At 48.1% G+C, this 20,147-nt stretch overlaps 1 protein-coding gene across 1 annotated transcript in view; it reads left to right on the top strand.

Moving 5' to 3' along the window:
• Nucleotides 1-20,147, top strand: part of LOC119445731 (uncharacterized) — a 97,120-nt gene that overhangs the window by 43,367 nt on the left and 33,606 nt on the right. The window contains exons 8-10 of the mRNA XM_037710017.2: nucleotides 602-711; nucleotides 7,446-7,493; nucleotides 10,633-10,738. Coding sequence (XP_037565945.2) covers nucleotides 602-711; nucleotides 7,446-7,493; nucleotides 10,633-10,738 — 264 coding nt within the window. The remainder of the gene's footprint in view (nucleotides 1-601; nucleotides 712-7,445; nucleotides 7,494-10,632; nucleotides 10,739-20,147) is intronic.

Genomic DNA, 20,147 nt, shown 5'->3' on the forward strand with positions numbered 1-20,147 from the left:
ATCGTAGATTTCGCTTCCTCTTCATTTTATTCATGTGTACTAGATTCTTACGTCTTATTCATCCGTTATTCAACCAGTAGGGAGAAGGACCAGAAAAAGAATTTAACGTCTTTGTAGTGATGACGCTCACAGAGTACGGGCTATTACCAACTGCGTCAGAAACCTTGCAAATAAATGTACCATGAAACTAGACTTCGATTGGGCAACAACTTCAGTTACTAGTTTTACTTCTAAAGAGATTTGAAAGCGGCTCTTAGCTAATAAAAATCCCCTTTATGATCTTCGGTACCAGTAAATACATGCTTTCGGGTAATAAAGCGTGAGCTAGTAGAAAATGATTCATTTCGTTCGTTGTGGTCACGCTGTCTTAGCACTCTTGCTAAACATCCGGCTGGTACGTCTTACGTCTTGCTTGTGCATTCAGTATTTAAATTAGTTTTTCATTTTGTCTTTGGAAGTCTGGTATCTTACATATAGCAAATAAAGGAACCGCAAGTTAACAATGCGAAGCACAGGCTACAGGAGCGCTAATATCTTAGTTTCCACTGCCATAAAGCACGATACCAGAGCAGCGAACACTCGTTCATGTACCTTTTTACAGGTGCCCGACGTTTCCGGAAGGCGATCGTAATTGCGTCAAATTGAACGATGGCAACCCGAACAATAGATACCCTTATTGCTGCCCAGAGTACATGTGTCCTGCAAAAGGTCGTAAGTACAAAAATATCCGTCAACAATTAATACATTTCAATGCGATCAAGCTGACTTAAAACATGTTTAACCAATCACTGCAAATCTGGAATAGTAGAAATACATTTAAGTTTTCGGGAGACTTGGCCACACTTTTTGGCTCAATGGGAAACCAACAGTCGTCATTTCCCTCTTGTTAAATATGGAGTGTTATTTTTTACGGCCAGCGTAGGGCCGCCTGTGCGATGCGATTACAGGCTCTACTTGGTATGTTAGAACTTTCAGGGCGCAAGAAATTTCGGTGCACTTGCGAACCTCGCGTCCAACCTAGTCGGACGCGCTCATAGTTACAAAACCGTCCAATCTGTTGAAGCGTGACGCTAAACCTTGTTATCGCTGTCGGTGCTTCGTCATTCGGGCGAAACTGACAATTTTTTGTGTTCGTCTTTGTAACGCTTCGGTTATAGCATTAGGCCTAGAACAACTAGCCGGAAAACCAGTTCTGCTACACGGCAACTCATTTTAATGCTGTCACCTGTAAGCTTGTGGCAGTGAGAAATTGGCAGACAATCACTGCAGTGCACAAAGAATACGATCCGAAAAATTCGAGTGAGAATGTTTAAATGTATGAAACAGGACTGGCGCGTTTTTGAGAAAATCCTCTACGGGGACCAAAAATGCCGCAAGCTTAAAATACTGGCCCCGGCTAAAACAAGGTGGTAATTTTGCTATCAATCTAGGGGGATTGGAAAGTCAGCTCGACCTGTGTTTGACAGAAATGGTGCCAGACTAGTGTAGAAATGCTACAAAAAGAAATCTATTTTCTTATGTTGTTCTCCGGAAGATCGCTAATGAAACCAATCATTGCGTTCCACAATTACTCGCCCTAGTAAAAGGGCATGCATTCACACCATGATCTGACTGCTTAAATCGCCGACTCGCAATTTGTGCGCGGGAGCACTCTGGCGTTTAATGGTACTATAGGATTAAAGAGAGGTAGGAACTCATCATCAAGCGTTACGTGTCTTACCCTTCAGTAACTATAGAGGGAAGAGCATGTTTACCAATGCGCTTTGTTTCGCTTAGCTGACAAAAGCTGGTAATAAACAGAGAAGTTCAAAGTTGTTTTTGATGATACTATGTCGTGACGTCGAATGATTATAGTGTTCATTATTGTGTACTATTTTCGTGCGATTGATCTTCCTTTTAGCGAGCTATTCTTATAAGAAAACCTTGAACTCGGCCGCGCAACGCCTGAAAGAGCGAAGCTGGGCGGTCGTAGCGCAGCATTTTCCGGAAGTGCGCGGGAACTTTTCATCTTATTACTCATGATGATGATAATTTTATTTCGCGCGTCTCGCACTTACGGCCGTCATTGCACGTTGCATAGCACAGCTTGCAACACCGTGCACCGCGTTCCAATGCCGACACCGCGTTCCAGGAGACCCGCTCCGTGAACACGTCCCTCTCTCTCTCGCTCTCATAGCGCGCAAAACCTTCACCTCGCACAGCACGAGCGTACGAACGCGCCAGCTGTGGACGAAGACGACGACGCTCGAACGCAATCATATGGTTCGCATAAATGCATGTTCGGCAAGCGTGGCTGTATAGCCTAGTTACACATGTACATATTCTAAATACACCAGCCACAACTCAGCCAGAGCATGTGGTTTAAAAAGGCTTCACAGAAGCCAATTGGTCTAATACAGGTAGCCACTATGGAGGTTCACATTGGGCTCTGAACAAGTCTCGGGTGTAGGTCATACTCTCAACAAAATAGTGTTTTGCTGAGTGAGCCTGTATATGAGCATGCCTATCATTCATTCTCGTCTTCCATACGCTATGCATGTACATGCTGATAATTTTGTTTGTGAAATGGCAATAAAGAAAAAAAAGGCTGCTATAGCGTTGTGGTTACGACGCTAGTTTTGGGACCGGGGGTATATATACGCGTGTTCGAATCCACCTCGGCAAGAAAGTGTATTTTATTTTATTTCTTGGTAGTGTCCTGATACACACCACAAATTACGGCTGGCCTAAACAGCTTCGCTGTAAAATTATGCAGATCTCAAGCACTGCAGGAATCGATGCTATACGAATTGATTTGTTGGTAGCTGGCTATTCAGCACCGTTTGGGATTCGCAAAGTGTTACCAAATGCCGTTCGTGTCATTTCATCAATGCATGGTATTCTTTCATGTCATGCGCACTATTCTTGTCGTAACATGCGTGTCACGACATATTCTCAAGCATATATATCCACCCAAAGAAACGAACACGATGTCATTGTGACCATGAGCCCAAACATGCCCTCTGGCCCAACCTACTAGACAACTTTGGCCACTAGATCGGCGAAAGACGGACGGACGGACGGACCGACCCTTTCAATATTTTTTTCAGTTGTGAGTAAGCACCTTGTCCTGTCTTCTCTCTTCGTTTTCGTATTTCATGCGCTTAAAACAGTAGTCAAGATTTAAGTACACCAACTAGCCCAGCTGTCCCTTCTGCTACATTATCATGTTATCGTCGTCGTCATGAAGCCGTTGTTATACCATCCTCATCATTTAAAAACCGTCCTTTCATCGTAATGCTGTCGTCGTCATACTGCCCTTTTCGGTTCATCAACATCGTTGGTTCTTGGTCATTCCATCCTGGTCACTCCGTCGGCGTGATACAGCCATCGTCATGCCGCCATGTTTATGGGCAACCTTGGCAAGCGAGTCCCATGGAAAAATGGGACGATACCGGAGTATGTCTCATATAGCCGAAGCAATGAAAGTTGCAGAATGACCACTACATATGTAAAATAAACGTAACTTCGGTGGCCTGGCGCCTCCTAGAAACAAACACGCATCCTAAGCCGGTGGCCTGCAGAAGATTCTATTCAGGGCAATACAATGACCAATGCAAATTATGTAAAGGTAGGGCGGATCTGTCACATAATCTGTGGGGATGCTCGAAGGCGGCTCCTTTCGAGGGCCGCAAAATTCAAAACCGGCAGCAATGGGAGACCCTGCTGCTCAGCTCAGACCAGCAAGACCAGGTCTGGGCCGTCCAGCTTGCCGGGGCAGCCACTGAGACCCAGGAGATCTCGGCCGTCTGCTAGGCGGAGGGAGGCTGCGGCCGCCCTCGTGATTGCTGGCGCCAAAAAATGTTGCATCTCTCTCTCTCTCCCATCCTTAACGCATTACCACCGACGTTCATCGTGAGATGAGTTCTGCCGTAATATTTTACAGCCAAGCTGTTAGCCTCTAGTTGGTCAGGATTTTAACAGCGGAGCAGTTTAAGGCGGCTGTAATGTGTGCCGCCTGCCACTGCTTTGCCTAGCAACCACCTCGCGGAACGTCGCGCGCTATGCCCGGGAAAGGGAAAGAGAAAATCATAGCGAGAGAGAGTAAGCGCGTCGCGCGCTATGCTCGGGAGAGAGAACGAAAAAAATTAGCGAGAGTGAGAGCGTGCGTCGCGCGCTATTTTCGGGAGAGAGAAAAAAGTTGTCGCAGTTTCACCTGAAAGGCGAAGCATCAATTGCGATAGCAAATTTGTAGAGAGCTATACGGAGTAATGATATTAGCTTTATCAGCTGTATAAACTTGGACATGCAGCAGCACCGGCAACACGCAGAATTATTGTCGACGCCGTCGGCGTTTTGCCCGCGTTCGCTCAAAATGCGTGCGGCGTTGGTGACTGTTGCCGGAGCCTCTGATATAAATAGGCACTTGGTGCCGCAGCTAAACGTCGCCTCCCTTCCTCCCCCTCCCCCCTCCCCTCCCCCACGGCCTCTAGTAAGTGGTTCATGTGGAAAGGGGAAATGTTGACGCTATCTTCTGCAGCCCTTGAGGGAGCACGGCTCAGCGCCAAACGGCCTCTCGCGCGTCGGAAGAAGGCGCGTTTGCTCTACATATATGGTGATTGTAAAGGAGGAAAGAGACGCCTACTTCTGCAGCCCTTAAGCGAGCACGGCGCAGAACGCACGTTTGTTCTCCGCCGTGCGTTCACTCCCAGTGAAAGCGCGCGCTCCTCCCGCCCTTTCACTCGCACATACAGCGTTCGGCGCGCGGCGACGATTTCATCTCCATTGACGTCATACGGAACCTCACGGCGACGGCAGAAATCTGCTTTTGAGTGTCCATATAATTGCTATCGCAATAAAAGAAAGTGGGAGCGAGAGTACGTGCGTCGCTCACTATGCTCGGGAGAGAGAAAGAAAATGAGAGCGAGAGAGAGTGCGCGCGTCGCGCGCTATGCTCGGGAGAGAGAAAGAAAATGAGAACGAGAGAGAGAGAGAAACAAATTGTAGCAGCACCAACGAGGCAACGCGCAGCGGTGCTGCCGACGCCATCCGCGCTTCTACGTTTCCCCACATTGGCGCCGAATGCTCGCGGTGTCCGTGACTGCAGCAGGCGCCTCTGGCGGCGGCACGGCCGAGCTCCCACCAGCTGCGCTCTACTGCGCATGCGCCGTGACGTCATCCCGGCGTGTCGTCTGCTGCGCGCCGCCCGTACACTGTGCATAGCTTTCACCCCACTTCCCCTACGTGTGATCGGACTGTAAGTGCTTCGCGAGGCGTTCCCCGATGCCACGGACCACGAGGAAATGCTTAGACACTTCGTATAACTTAGCATCACTTGACATTACTTCGTATAACTTCGCATCACTTCGTATAGACAGGACCAGCTAGGAACCGATCAGCTCCGCTGTGTCTTTAGCCTTGCGCCACTAGTGAAAGCTAAGCAGATTTTATTCGTGACGTGTTCACACATAAACAAACGGCAGCCGCAAGGCATTGTGTTTGAGTTTCCGCGTAACAGAATTATGTTTTCTCGGATATTCGAATTACAGTTTGATGCTCTGCAGGTTGTGTGTAAGTCGTACTTTACGAATTTTCTTACGCTATTTACAATTAAAAATTCATTTAGTTCAATAATGCGCTTGCGATTGGCGGAGGGCCTAGAAGAATGAGGATGTATGCTGAACTTTCGCACACGTGCGTACGGGCGTGGCGTGAGTCGCCTGTGTAGGTGGTGGTGCTCGTGCAACGTCGGTTGTGCTTGCTTAACGTCGGCAACAGCTTCGCTATACATTCACTTTCACAGGGCGAATTGGAGGCGGATTTTTTAAAAATCTATGCGAGGTGCTACCCAAAAGTTCCGGGAACTTGAAAAGCGCGGGCAAACTGAGTGTGGTACATATTTCCGCCGCTAGATGCGGCTAGCAGTATGCCTTGCGGATCAGTGTGCTGAACGACTTGCATCTAAGTATAAGTACTGTTTTGCGAAGTGTTGTTTTGCAACGCAATGTTTCACTGATTTGGCGCATTTCTTAGCAACCAATATGGCAGAATTCAAGAAGCGAAGAATTTGCATCAAGTTTTGTTTTAAAATTGGCAAAAACTGCGCCATAAACTCATTGTATGCTAGATGACGTTTTTGGAGTCGACGCCATGAGCCAAACTAGGGCGTTCTTATGGCATAAACGCTTCAAAGAGGGTCGAATGTGCATTGACGACGATGAACGTACTGGACGCCCGTAAACGAGCACAACCCCGGAAACGATAGCGGAAATTTGTAAGGCTATCATTGGAAATCACAGGCTAAGTATAAAGGATGTCTGCGACATTGTAAGACAGTTGTACAGCACAGTTCACCGAATTTTGTCGGATGTTTTGAACATGAGGCGCATTTCTGCAAAATTCGTGCCACGACTGCTCAGTGACGATCAGAAGCTGCACCGTGTTTCTGTCTGTACGGAACTGAAGCAACAAGTCAGAGACAATTCCACACTCCTCTCCAGTGCAATAACGGGGGATGAGACATGACTTTATGGCTACGATCCTCAAACCAAACAGCAGTCGTAGCAATGGAAGTCGCCAAATTCTCAGCGGCTGCAAAAGGCACGTCAAGTTTGTGGGAATGTGAAGTCCATGCTCATTGTTTTTTTTTGTTTACCTACATGGAATTGCCCACAAGGAATTCTTACCTCCTTGACAAACCCTGAATAGCGAGCATTACTGTGACATTTTGGGGTGCTTAAGAGAGAACATTCACCGCAAGCGTCCGGAGGAGTGGAGGAACAACTGGCTTCTTCATCACGACAACGCGCATGCTCACGCATCACTCGTTCGACAGTTCCCGACTTCCAAACAAACCACAGTACTTCCGCAACCACGCTATTCGCCTGACCTCGCGCCGTATGTCTTTTTTTGTTCCCAAATTTGAAGTTGAGCCTGTAGCGCGTCGGTTTCACAGAGTTGAAGAGATCCAGTCGGAATCGCAGGCGGTCCTCAACACACTGTCGCCTGGAGAGCTCCATGAACGCATGGAATCACGACCGAAACGCGGGGATCGGTGTATACATGCTCAAGGGCACTATTTTGAAGGAGACAGTGCTCATTACGCGTTATGGTCAACACTTTCTTTTTTTACGTCTCAATTCCTGGAACCTTTGGGTAGCACCTCGTATGTGACACTTTCTTGCGCATACACCTCTTACCCATGTTCCTTCCTCGACAAGCATCATACATCGCCTTCTTCGTGATGAAGACACCTTACAGCTACGGGCGACAAGGCTGCCCTCGTGTCATATGGCACTATTGATACTCTGTAGTTCAAACAAGCTTCACGTTATTTAGATTCCGAAGCTGGGTTGCATCTGCGTGTTCTTTCTTACTTTTGTCATTAACAAATCACAAATTATTAGTTTCTAACGTTGTTTTTGCTCTTAGTTCTAATACTGTCTTTCTTTTTATTTGTCACTTAGGTGAGCGACGGAACACGACACATGTAGAGAAGGCGGTGATGCACAAGGGTAAGACCATCATCAATAATGCCCTGGCCAGTGGGTGATGCAAATGTCGTAATGAAGAGAATTCTTACGTTATTAGCTTTCATAACCTTCGTACCACTCAATCGTCCTCACTACAAACATCACTACGTTTATCAGGCTGTGGGATACTGTAAACAGTTAGAAAATCCTTGCGTTTGCATACTCCCACTTGCGCCAAGCCCTGATCCAGAATTTCTCACAAATCAGTACGCTGCTTGTGTGAAGTGGGGTTTTTGGCACATTCAGAGTTAAAAAATTACCGTGCACGAAAGAACTTAAAAAAAGAAATGTGCAAATAGTCGTGGCTTAAGGAGTGGTATCGAATATGTTTAAATACGGTGGCCGTGTCATGTATAAAATCTGCCATTTATTGATGAAAACCAACTCGCTACAAAGGTTTCAATACAACGTTCGTTAGGATAAAATATGAGTGTAATCTGCGGTGCCAATACGTATGGTATTTTGCCTCATTCTGATTGCGGAATTGAAGATATTTTTGCACTTTATCTAAGCAGTAAATTACTCGGAAGAATGTAGTCAGTTTCTTTATTGTAGCCACTTTCCTCACCCGTATATATTTAAATAGAGTTATAGAGCATCCTTCTAACGTCAGTTCCTACTAAACACCTAAAGCCCATCGTTGGTCGATTTTCCGTTCATTCGGTGAAATGAATGAAATTATAATTTTCAATATTTTTATATGAAATAAACTTTACAGCACTTTCTCTTTCTTGTACTATTCCCAAAATAAAAAAAGAAAACAGCAAGAAAATGAGACCTTATGCTACGCCGGCGTGTTTGCGCGCCGTCGCCAAACTTCCCTAGCTCTCGCGCGCTTTTGAACAAACGAGCTTGAGTCTGAGCTGTATTCGGTGGGCACATCATTGTGATTGGGCATTGTCCTTGCTTGCTGGCCCCCATGGCATTTTTTTTTCATCCGCTCTTTCACACGTCAGACAAAACATTTGAGCTGTGCTGTCGCTTAGATAAATACACCAATTTAAGAAAGATGTTCGATTTGTTCATTCTGAACGTGTTTGAGCTCAATGTCGTTGCGGTGGACAAACCGCCCTCTTCCTTGCTTTGGTGTAACCTTTACAGTTTAGTTCTATCCCGGCCGGCCTTGGTTTGCGCATTTTGATGGGGTCGAAATGAAACAACGCTCGTTTACTTGAATTTAGGGCCTCATTACAGAACTCTGCGTAGACAGAATTATTCCGTAGCCATTTCAAGCCGGTAATTGTGAAGTCATACTAATATTGCTGCTTTGAGGTGCTCTCTCTTTTTGGCCTCTTTCTATCTCTCTCTCTCTTTTCATTAAACTGTTTGTAAGTACGAATATTTATTTGTGTGCATGTCATTTTCTTTAGTTTGTATCCCCACCGTATTACATCCCGGAAAGGGCTCACAGCCGCTCCAAAGACAAGTGCTCACAGCCAAAGACAAGGGCTCACAGCCGCTCACCGAGCCGCTCCAAAGACAAGTGCACTTCGTCCTCTTCTACCGAAATTGCTGTCACTTTAGCGTAACAATATACAGGGTGTTTCACCGAACACTTTCAACTTTTATTTAAAGTTTCCTGTGGCAGATAGCCCAATTCTAGTTCATGAGCTGGTCTACTCCAAGAGGCGGACATTACTTGCACAAAAAATTGAAATGCATAATCGAGTAATTAACAAAAATTTACTAAATAAGTTTTTAAGTAATTACCTGGTGGCCCATATTGCAATTTACAAATTGTAGCCGTGGAGTTCGCAAGGCGGATCCACTTAGAATTAACTCTCAGCATGACACCTGTTTCGAGATATTAATTCCCGAACTTCGCGGAGAAATGCATTGGCGTTCCAGTTAATTTTGTGCTTCAATGCAGGTGCAGTCCTCCTTTTCAGCATTTTAATAATAAGACAACCAATGACGACCAAGTGCCCAGTTCTTTGAATTGGTGTTGCCACAAGGTCGGTAACGGAGCTGAGCATTGTGGTTGGCTGAAGTAAGCGTAAGTTTTTTTTTTGCATATCTTTGTTTTTTAACAAAGCACAATTGAAGCATAATTTTGTGCTTCAATGCATAAAGCGACATTTTGTAAAGCAACTAACTGGAACACCAATGCATTTCTCCGCAAAGTTCGGGAATTAATATCTCGAAACTGGCGTCACCCCGAGAATTCGTTCCAAGTGGATCCGCCTGGCGAACTCCACGGCTACAATTTGTAAATTGCAATATGGGCCATCAGGTAATTAGTTAAAACTTAATCAGTGAATTTCTGTTATTTATTCGATTATGCATTTCAATTTCTTGTGGAAGTAATGTCCGCCTCTTCCAGTAGACCAGCTCATGAACTAGAATTGTGCTATCTGCCGCAGGAAAGCTAAGAAATTTTGAAAGTGTTGGCAGAAACACCCTGTATATATATATATATATATATATATATATATATATATATATATATATACCGCACCTCAATGTCGCACTGTTCGTATGAATTCCCAATGAACGGTTTCAAACTGCTTGATTTGTTTTGCCCTGAGCATAACAAAACCTCTTTACTACAACCACAGCATTTTTAATGTTCGTTCACAGGGTTTTTTTAATCATACAGACAAGCCTAAATAATTAATTAATTATGGGGTTTTACGTGCCAAAACCACGATCTGATTATGAGGCACGCTGTAGTGGGGGACTCCGAAAATTTGGAGCACCTGGGGTTTTTCAACGTGCACCTAAATCTAAGCACACGGGTATTTTCGCATTTCGCCCCCACCGAGACAAGCCTAAATATTTCTCAAAAGCCCCGTTTGGCACTGCCATGTATAAATTGCTCAACAAATGGTCTTATGCGTCATCAGGTCATACTTTATTTTTGCCTACTTTTTCATGGAGTAACTGTGACACTAAAACAAAATCCATAGTCGATGAAAAATTCTGGTCTAAGCATCATTCTTGGCCTGTATGCCGTTACCATAAATGCTTCAAGAAATATCATGAATGTGTGGCAGATGAAACTTTTTGCAACTTTCCACGCTTTTATTCTGCCTCTTGTCGGGGATTTGAGTGTAGCAGTCAAACTGCTTACTAATGATGAATAATATTCCTTAAACCCATACGCTTTCACTTCTTTCAGGGATGTGTAAATATGGTGGCAATGCCTTCGCACACGACTTTTCTACCCTGGAACCTTGTCGAACCGCAGTATGTGACGTACAGCGACGTTGGGTCACAGTGATAACGTGAGTTCCTAACACCTCGCAGTAAATATGTCCTTGCACAGAAAATGTAACGAAACAAGTCATAGTGAGGCTGGGCACAAAATTATTGGTGTAAAATATTCATGACAAACTGAGTGTGAAATGTCAGGATTCGCAACAATAATAGCTAAAGGATAAAGTTTTGGTTGTGGCTACGTTTCTGGGCACAATATTTACCAGCGACTGCTCTTAGTACTTTCTGGACGTGACAGTTGCTCCATAAGAGAGGTGTAAAGAACTGTGCAAGCAAAAGTTTGTCCCAGCAAACGAAAGCCAATTCAACATACCAGTATAAATTGCGCTGATTGACAGCCAACCGTCGATTTACAGACGCGCCAAAAAGGCTGGGCTACGCACTAGAAGAAGATGCCAGCAGCAAACTGCGGGTCCCTCTATCCCAGAGGGAGAATACAACGGTGGCAACGCCCCTGGAAACACGCACCCGGAAAACGTCAAGGAAGAGAGGCAAGCTAGCGTACTAGCTCTACGGAAGGCCTACGAAGGACCGGCAAGAAGCGAAGTCGGATACAACGACGCGGCAAAATACAAGAATAGGGCGGCACACGGTGTCAGTGTGATCAATGGCCAAATAGAAGAGGTAGAAGTGGCCTCGCGGCGAACGCTGAAGACATCCACCATACGCATTATATTAACGGGGACCCAAGCTTCCCCACTGTTAAACAGTGTGGGGCCAATCCATAAAATAAACACATCTTGTGGGAGTGCCCTGCAAACGCCATGTTCAAAAACGCCATACTTTCCAAATTACCACACAACCAGCATCCTGGCACCTGGGAGCAGTGGACCACTCCCCCACGAAGGTTTAAAAAACTATGGTGGCCGCTTCTGGTGCAGCACGTCAAGAGCGTGCTGGGCCAGGAGGCATGAGCCTACCAGAAGGCCCGGACTTGGGCTTTAGTTCCTGCTAATAAAAGTTCGGTGCTAATAAATGTTATTTCTCTCTCTCGACTCCGCAGAAGAAACGGCGAAAGCCCTAGCGGTCACGAGGGGCAAGCGACATGAAGAATACATCACAGTCATCACGGACTCGCAAAAAGCATGCAGAATCTACCAAACAGGTCGCATTACAAAACAAGCCCTGCAAAATTTAAATAAACATGACAATCTTCAAAATATATGCAATGTCTGGATCCCGAAACACGAGTTTCTAGCGGGTAATCTAGCGACTCACGCCATTGCCCGAGATCATTTTCCAGGCCATGTCATCGGGTTCACAAGCCCCGGTAGACCCACACGATGGGGCCTCGAGACAGTATACAGACAACCTGATCCACTACAGACTGGGTAGGAAGACCTCCCCACCCCTGCACGCCAAGCTGACCACAGAAGAGGTGCCGACGTTCCGAAAACTACAGACCAGCACATTTCCGCACGGCCCCCTGCTGCACGATATGTATCTTACGAGCTACAATTGCAACTACATCTTCTGCTCTGCGGCCAGTACCCTCTACGACATGGTATGGGAGTGTGGGCACAGTACATCGATACCACCCATTACAGGAGCAACCGTCGAGCAGTAGGAGGCCTAGCGGACAAGCCTGAACCATGAGGACCAGCATTGCCTGGTGAACCTGGTCAAGCTATCGGCTTAGGCCCACGGCATGCTGGACTAAGGACGCCGCCAACCTCCGACGATTCTACTGTCGGCTCACATCTGCAAATAAAGTGTATCCCCCCTCCCCCCTAAATGAAGCCCAAAGGCCGACATTATGAAGGATCCTGTATGGTACAGCTACTGTAGCTAAAGGAAGAAGCCAATGTGCGCTCATTAACGGGAGAAATGACGCACGACGAGTCTTTTGAAATTGTTTGCAACGAATTTGGGAACCAGTGATTAAATACTTTAGCAAACAGAGCGCTGGCAGATGCTCACACTATCCCACCTTAAGGTCATTTCAAGGAGAGCCGACAAGTGCGTGTAACTGGTAACATCTACGAGTATATGACGCATGATGCAAAAATTGTCGCAACTGAAAGGGAAATATGATGAAGGCTTTAGTGATGTCCTATATATGCTTTTAACATCGTAGGCAGTGAAACTTACATGGCGGCGAATATTTCAATGACACAATAAGCTAAAGTTGTACTTGCTTGGACAGTCTTTCGGCAATACGCTGGTTCTGATGAGAAGTAAGTTCCGCAAGATAAGAATTCCCAAGATTAGACCAGCAGGTGAGCGACCACTGCTCACCTGCTGCGCGTAAGAAGGTGAGATTGAAGGTACGTCCTGCTAGGACAAGGAAACTGGTCTATTGTCTAATAAGCTCGGATGAAGGTCTCCAGATGTGTGAGCGACAACGCACAGCCGGTGTCCATGCAACAGAGATGTGTACGCACTATCACGTTCCGCTCGATCAGCTCGGAAGCGGTGAGTGGGCATCGTTATACCTTGCGCTGCTGGCATGAGCGTTGTGCGCAAGCGCTCTAGCGCTTTTGCTGAGAACGTGTGTCCAGAAAACTGGTCTGAGTGGAACGGTCAGTAAACGTCAAGCTAAGGCTATCAAGCATGGTAGGAAAACCAACTAGCCTAAAATTCAGCTTTCATAAAGAAATTTCCGCCTCCATTCCACCGTGTGATAGTGGATGTGCAGAGGGGTCCACTGTTAAAGAGAACACCGGAGCGCGTGGCGTCTGCTCGGCGCTACCGCCGGTCGGCGGCCGCAACGAGTGTAGCGCTGGCGCAGTGAGCGCTGTGGGCGATGATCTTTCGTCGTCTGCTACGGTCAGCTGCCGTGCTTCAGGATCGTCGCGAAGCAAGCAGCTCGCCTAATTCCTGTTTGAACGCAGAAATTTTCCTTCCAGCTGGAAGGAAAGTGACTGGATTGATGTATAATCAGATAAATGCCCTTATCAGCAGGAATGACCGTGCCGTTTTTTGGCTGCCTTATCGTTTCATAAAGATTTGCCTGCCTCAAAAAATGTTTACTGTGCACGTAAATTCATATGATTCAACGAAAACTCGTGTGATAGCTCTTTATAAATTAATATGCTCGTTAAAGGCGCTTGTGGATTCTTTGTGCAGCCTACGCACTGCAGCGACTCCAATATGCAGTAGTACAAATGAGATGGCCACTACACACGGAGAAGTATTCTCTAATATAGCTGTGCCACAAAGAGACATCCGTAAAAAATGGTCATGTTTGTCTTGTAAGCTGAAACGGCAAATATACCTGCTTGGTAATATTTTGCCTCGTCTAACTTTGCTTCAGCTTTGCAATGATTGGCTATCAGTGTGTGGCCATGAACTCACCGGCCTACTTTAAAAAGGCGTGATCGGCTTGCTTCTCTACCATCCGAAGAGCGGCAGCAGACGGTAGCAGATGACTAAACTCCCTATATAAGAAAAGTACCGCCATCTACTCTTTCCTCCGCAGCCTCCTCTCCTAAAGCGCTTGCTTTTTTCTTTACTTTTTGCTTTCGAAAGCCAAGTCGACGGTGGCGCACCTAGAAAGTCTACGTTGAAGCTTTCAGGCCGGGCGCGCGCCGCCGCGGCCGCCGGCGACTGCGGCTGCGCAGAGGACTTTCAACATGGTTCTGAGGCAGAAAAAAAATATAAAGAACTTAAAGGGGGGGGGGGGGCGCTATCATCGTCCAATCGGAGATACAGGAGAGAGAGAAGCGGCGTTTATCAAAGGATGGTGGTACTTTTCTTATACAAGGACTTTAGCAGATGACTAAAGAGCATCGCCCACAGCGCTCACTGCGCCTGCGCGAAACTTGTTGCAGCCACCGAGCGGTGGTGGCGCCGAGCAGACGCCACGCGCTCCGGTGTTCCCTTTAACAGTAGACCCCTCTGTACATCCAAGCTGTTGGCGACGTTACACAAGTGTCACCATCACCAGGCGTCGCACCGTCGAGATCAATGTAGCGTCCACGACCTCGTTCGCGCCCTTTCCGTTGGTGCTTCGACGCCGCGGTGCACGTACGCGGCGTCCATACGCTTGCGCGCAACTCACGTTCACGAACAACCTTTGGTCAGCGCCACCCATTTAAATCTCTGGCACTACATCTACAATGTAGGGAGATTGATGTCACTGAATCTTTCTGCAGAAAGATTGCTGGCGAGGCAAATTCCGATGGAACGGGAACGGGGACGCTCGACCACCCACTGTTCTCACGCGATCCCCGCATGGAGTGCCCGTTTTCTATGGAAGAACTAGAAGCTGCGCTGGCTTTGTGCAGGCGTTCTTCAGCGCCAGGACCTGACGGCATTACGTACCGTGCCCTGTGTAACCTAGGAGACCAAGCTCGGAAAGCACTCTTGCTCCTATACAACGACTCCTGGCAGACGGGTACGGTTCCGCAGGAATGGAAGTCAAGTCGCCTCATTCCACTTCTCAAAGCTGGCAAGTCGCCTTTGGACATTTCCTCATACCGTCCTATCGCACTTGCAAGTTGCGTTGGAAAAACAATGGAAAGAATGATTTTAACACGTCTGGAATGGTACTTAGAGTACTATGAAATCTACCCAGACGCTATGACCGGTTTCAGGCGTGGCCGTTCGTCTACAGACAACGTTGTTGACTTGGTAACATTTGCGCAACACCAGAAGGCCTGTAAACGACTATCTGCTGCTCTGTTTCTAGAGGTTAAAGGGGCTTACGATAATGTCACCCATGAAGCTATCCTTGGCGCGTTAGAAGCAGTAGGACTTGGTGGTAAGATATATATGTGGGTGCGCAGCTACTTACAGAGAAGATCATTCTACGTGCACACTGAAAATGACCCGACATCCGAGCATTACGGTAGCCGAGGAGTGCCTCAAGGCGGAGTGCTTAGCCCGACGCTTTTCAATCTAACCCTTATTGGATTAGTTGACAACCTGCCAAGCACCGTACAACTTTCCATCTATGCGGACGACATCTGCATTTGGGCATCAGGTGTAACACGACTTCAGCTTCGCGCTCGGCTTCAGAAGTCAGCCACAATGACATCTTGCTACCTTCGTCAACAAGGACTTGAAATTTCATGTGGAAAGGGCGCAATGGTGGCATTCACCAGGAAGCGAATGTCTGCTTACGGAATATCAATTAACAGACAACTTATACCATACAGCAGAAGTCACAGGTTCCTGGGAGTCGTAATTGACAGAGACCTGTCTTGGACTCCGCACGTGAATTACGTGAAAAAGTGGCTGTCTGCTATCTGTCACCTGTTCAGGTTCCTTGCAGGAAAAAGTTGGGGAGTATCCATACACGGTATGTTACAGCTGTACATGGTGCTGTTCGTTGGATTCCTTCGGTACAGCCTGCCTGCAATATCCAACACCTGCAAGACTAACCTCCGCATGATTCAAAGCATTCAAGCCCAAGCCCTTAAGATATGTCTTGGCCTACCACGCAGTGCGTCAACGGCTGAAACCATTGCCATTGCCCAGGATTACCCAATCACGACGCACATTGCCGTTGAGACAATGCGTACGCATCTCAGACACTATGCTAGGACCCCTTCCCACCACCTGGCGAGCCTCACTGCTGAAAGGACCTGCTCGACATTTAGCGCTACTGTCAGTGCACATCGTGCATCGTTTACTTCAGGGTACGCACCTGCGGCCAAGCCAGTGCTTCCTCCGTGGTGTTTGAGCCGTCCACAAGTACATATAACGATTCCAGGACTACAGAAGAAATCAGATGTACCGGCCCCTGCTCTAAAACAACTGAGCTTACTCCTCTTGCATGAAAAGTACAGCAACCACGTGCACATCTATACCGATGGATCGACTACGTCGTCCAGTTCTGGTGGTGCGGTGGTTATACCAACGCGAGGAATAACACTGCGGTTCAAGACATCGCATGTCACGACCTCAACGGCAGCAGAACTAACGGCTCTGCGTCGTGCACTAGAATTCATTGACTCTGAAAGACCTACAAAATGGGCTGTGTTTTCAGACTCAAAACCGGCATTACAGTGCGTGCAGTCAGTTCTCCGACGCGGCTGTCATGAACAGTTGACATACGAAACAGTGAAACTTCACCATCACGTCCAACAAAAAGGCCACGAGGTTGTATTTCAATGGGTACCTGGTCATTGTGGAATCAGTGGCAATGATTCCGCAGACAACGCTGCTCGCACATCACACCAAGAAGAGCTCCGCGTTCCAATTCCACTTTCGAGGACAGACGCCGCAAGGCAGCTTCGACACCTGGCACGCAGTCTCTCACTGACCGAGTGGAACTCGCCAAACTTACGATTAACACGACTGCATCAATTAAACCCGTCACTGCAACTCCGACCTCCATTCGGACTTCCTCGACGTGAAGCTTCGCTTCTCTGTCGCCTTTGGTTAGGAGTTGCCTTCACAAAGGCATACTCTACATTGATTGGAGTGACCGACAGTGCAGCATGCGAGGTCTGCGGCACCGACGAAACTATTGACCACCTGCTGTGCCACTGTCCACGATATGCCCAAGAAAGACAAGAACTCGCTAACGCGCTAAAAAAACTGGACAATCGGACGCTTTCCGTGCAGGTGCTGCTGGAACACCGCCCCCATCGCTCGTCGGCCCATAAAGCGGTGAAGGCACTTTTGTGCTTCTTGAGGACGACGGGCTTGTGTCAACGTCTGTGACTATTAGTGCACTAACACACGCGTCAGCGAACTAACCGCTCATTTCTCTTCTTTCCTTCCCTCCTCTCTCTCCCTGTCATCTTTGTGTTCCCTCTTCCCATTCCCCCGGTGTAGGGTAGCCAACCGGACGTTATCCTGGTTAACCTCCCTGCCTTCTGCCTTTCTCTTATTTCCTCCCCACGTTCACGAAGTGAACGTCCCTCTAATTTTTTAACAGTCTTGCCCTGATATCGATTACGGTCGCAGCACACTGCGCGACCCATGCAACGGACAGAGCGCCCACACATCAAGGACAGATGAAAATAGTTTAAGGAAGATGAACGTCGGTGCAGAGTCAGCAGCACCGGCAGCATCAAGCGCGCAGCAGAAGCTCGAGCGAGAAGACTGTGCTCGGTTCATCCTACGACCGGCTCTCACTTCGAACCTCAATAAATCTCCTTTATAAGGGGTGGAGCCGTGCTGGGTAACGTTCCACTCTACCATCCTGGAACTTCGTTCGCGGACGCTACCCTCTGCCATGCCGGACGCCGACCAGCAGACTCTTCCATCGCCACCCGTCCCTTGCGCTGGCACCGTTCGCCAGCGGGAGCCTCCCATCTTCAGCGGAACCGACGACAACGACGTTGAAGAGTGGCTGTTATCCTATGAACGGGTGAGCGTTCACAACAAATGGAATGACTCGGACAAGCTGGCTTACGTATCCTTCTATCTTGCGGGCGTCGCCAGTCTCTGGTTCCGAAATCATGAGAGGGATATCCGAACGTGGTCGGCTTTCAAGACGTCGATTACCGAAGTATTTGACCGACCGGCCGTCACGAAACTCCGAGCCGAGCAGCGTTTGCGTACACGCGCACAGGACACAGGTGCGACGTTCACCAGCTATATAGAAGACGTTCTCGATTTGTGCCGGCGCGTGAACGCTGCCATGACGGAAGCGGAAAAGTTCAAGCACGTCATGAAGGGAATCGATGATGACGCGTTCCAGATGCTTCTGGTCAAGGACCCGCGCACTGTTGGCGACGTTATCAGCTTGTGCCAGAGCTATGATGAATTGCGAAAGCAGCGAGCTCTGACAAGGCGACATCCCACACCTAATGCGGCGTCACTCTGCAGCCTGACCACCGGCCCTGAACAAGCCTCCCTGATAGCCCAAATCAAAGATTTCGTCCGCGAAGAAGTTGCACGACAGATATCTCTGGTGTCCATCACTCCGGAGTCTGCCAGCACTTTGCCGTCTCTTCTCCGTAATGTGATCCATAAAGAGGTCGCGAAAGCGCTGCCAGCTGTTGCCCAGCAGGATGATGTGGCAACACCGGTCACTTATGCTGCGGTTGCTGCAATGGCCCCTCGCAGTGCGCCCGTACCACGTTTCCAGCAGCCTGTGCGCCACCCTCCTCCTCCCGTTCCCTGGGCCAGCACTACCGTCGCTAACCCGTGGCGTACGCCGGACAATCGCCGTATGTGCTTTGCATGTAGGCATCCCGGTCACGTCGCAAGGTCCTGCCGCCACCGATCGCAGGCGTTCGATGACGATCGGCGAGCGTCCTATGTGCCGCCCGATCCAAATGCGCCTTACGGACCCTTCGATCCATCACCAGCTCGCTCCTAGACTGATCGCCATCCTCGCTTCGAACGCTTCCGGTCACCCTCCCCACGTCGCCGATCGCTTTCCCATATGCGTCAGCGACCTGTCTCTAACGAAGAGGGAAACTAGACGACGCAGTTCCCGAGGCAAGAACTGCGCAAGTGTCGACATGCCGAAGTCCTCCTCCTTTACCTGTCAATGTCATTGATGTGTTTGTCATAGATGTCGCTACAGTCGCCCTCGTCGATACCGGTGCAGCTGGTTCAGTTATGGATGCGAGATTTTGCCCCTCACTTCGTAAAGTGACGACGTCTCTGTATGGATTGTCTTTTGAACGGCAAGTGCTCGACCCATTCACCCTACCGCTGCTTGTACGGCCCGTGTGACCATACACAACGTTTTATACACGATTGAGTTCGTAGTTTTTTCATGATGCTCCCACGCTGTTATTCTAGGATGGGATTTTCTCTCACACCACTATGCCATCATCAATTGCACTCGGGCTGAGATTGAACTTTCCAAACTTGGTGACCTGGCCTCGGTCGATGCTCATCCTTCCGCTAAACTTGTCGTGAAAGAAGACACCTGTATTCCCCCGTGCTCTTCAGCATTCGTAGCAGTCTCGTGTAGTAATATATCCAACGGGACGGTCTTCTTCGTGCCCTTTCATCACTTTGTTACCCGAAAAGCGCTTCCTTTGCCATTTGCAGCTCTTGACCTCGCCGTCGGTGTCAGCACGATGCCCATTTACAATCATCTTTCATCGCTGCTATCACTGCTCCGCCGCGAATGCCTTGGTTACATCGAGTCGGTTGATTCAACACGAATTGTCTCCGTCCTCGACGAAGTGCCTTCTACTGCCGTTCATGAACTGAGTGCCCTCTCCGTAGCCGACTCAGCGTGGACAGATGTATTCAGCCCATTCATCGCCGAAGATCTGACACATTCGCAGCGATCTCAACTTCTCGCAATCCTTCAGCACTTCCGCCGTTCTTTCGACATTGCGCAAACAACTCTGGGCCGTGCATCGTCAGTCGAACGGCACATCGACACTGGCGCTCACTCACCGCTGCGACAAAGACCATATCGCGTGTCCGCTACTGAACGTCGCGTCATTGCAGAACAGGTCGATAACATGCTTCGTCGAGGCGTCATTCAACTTTCACAAAGCCCATGGGCCTCTCCCGTGGTACTCGTCACAAAGAAAGACGGTTCCA

Source organism: Dermacentor silvarum, chromosome 3, assembly GCF_013339745.2.
Source record: "Dermacentor silvarum isolate Dsil-2018 chromosome 3, BIME_Dsil_1.4, whole genome shotgun sequence".
Taxonomy (NCBI): domain Eukaryota; kingdom Metazoa; phylum Arthropoda; class Arachnida; order Ixodida; family Ixodidae; genus Dermacentor; species Dermacentor silvarum.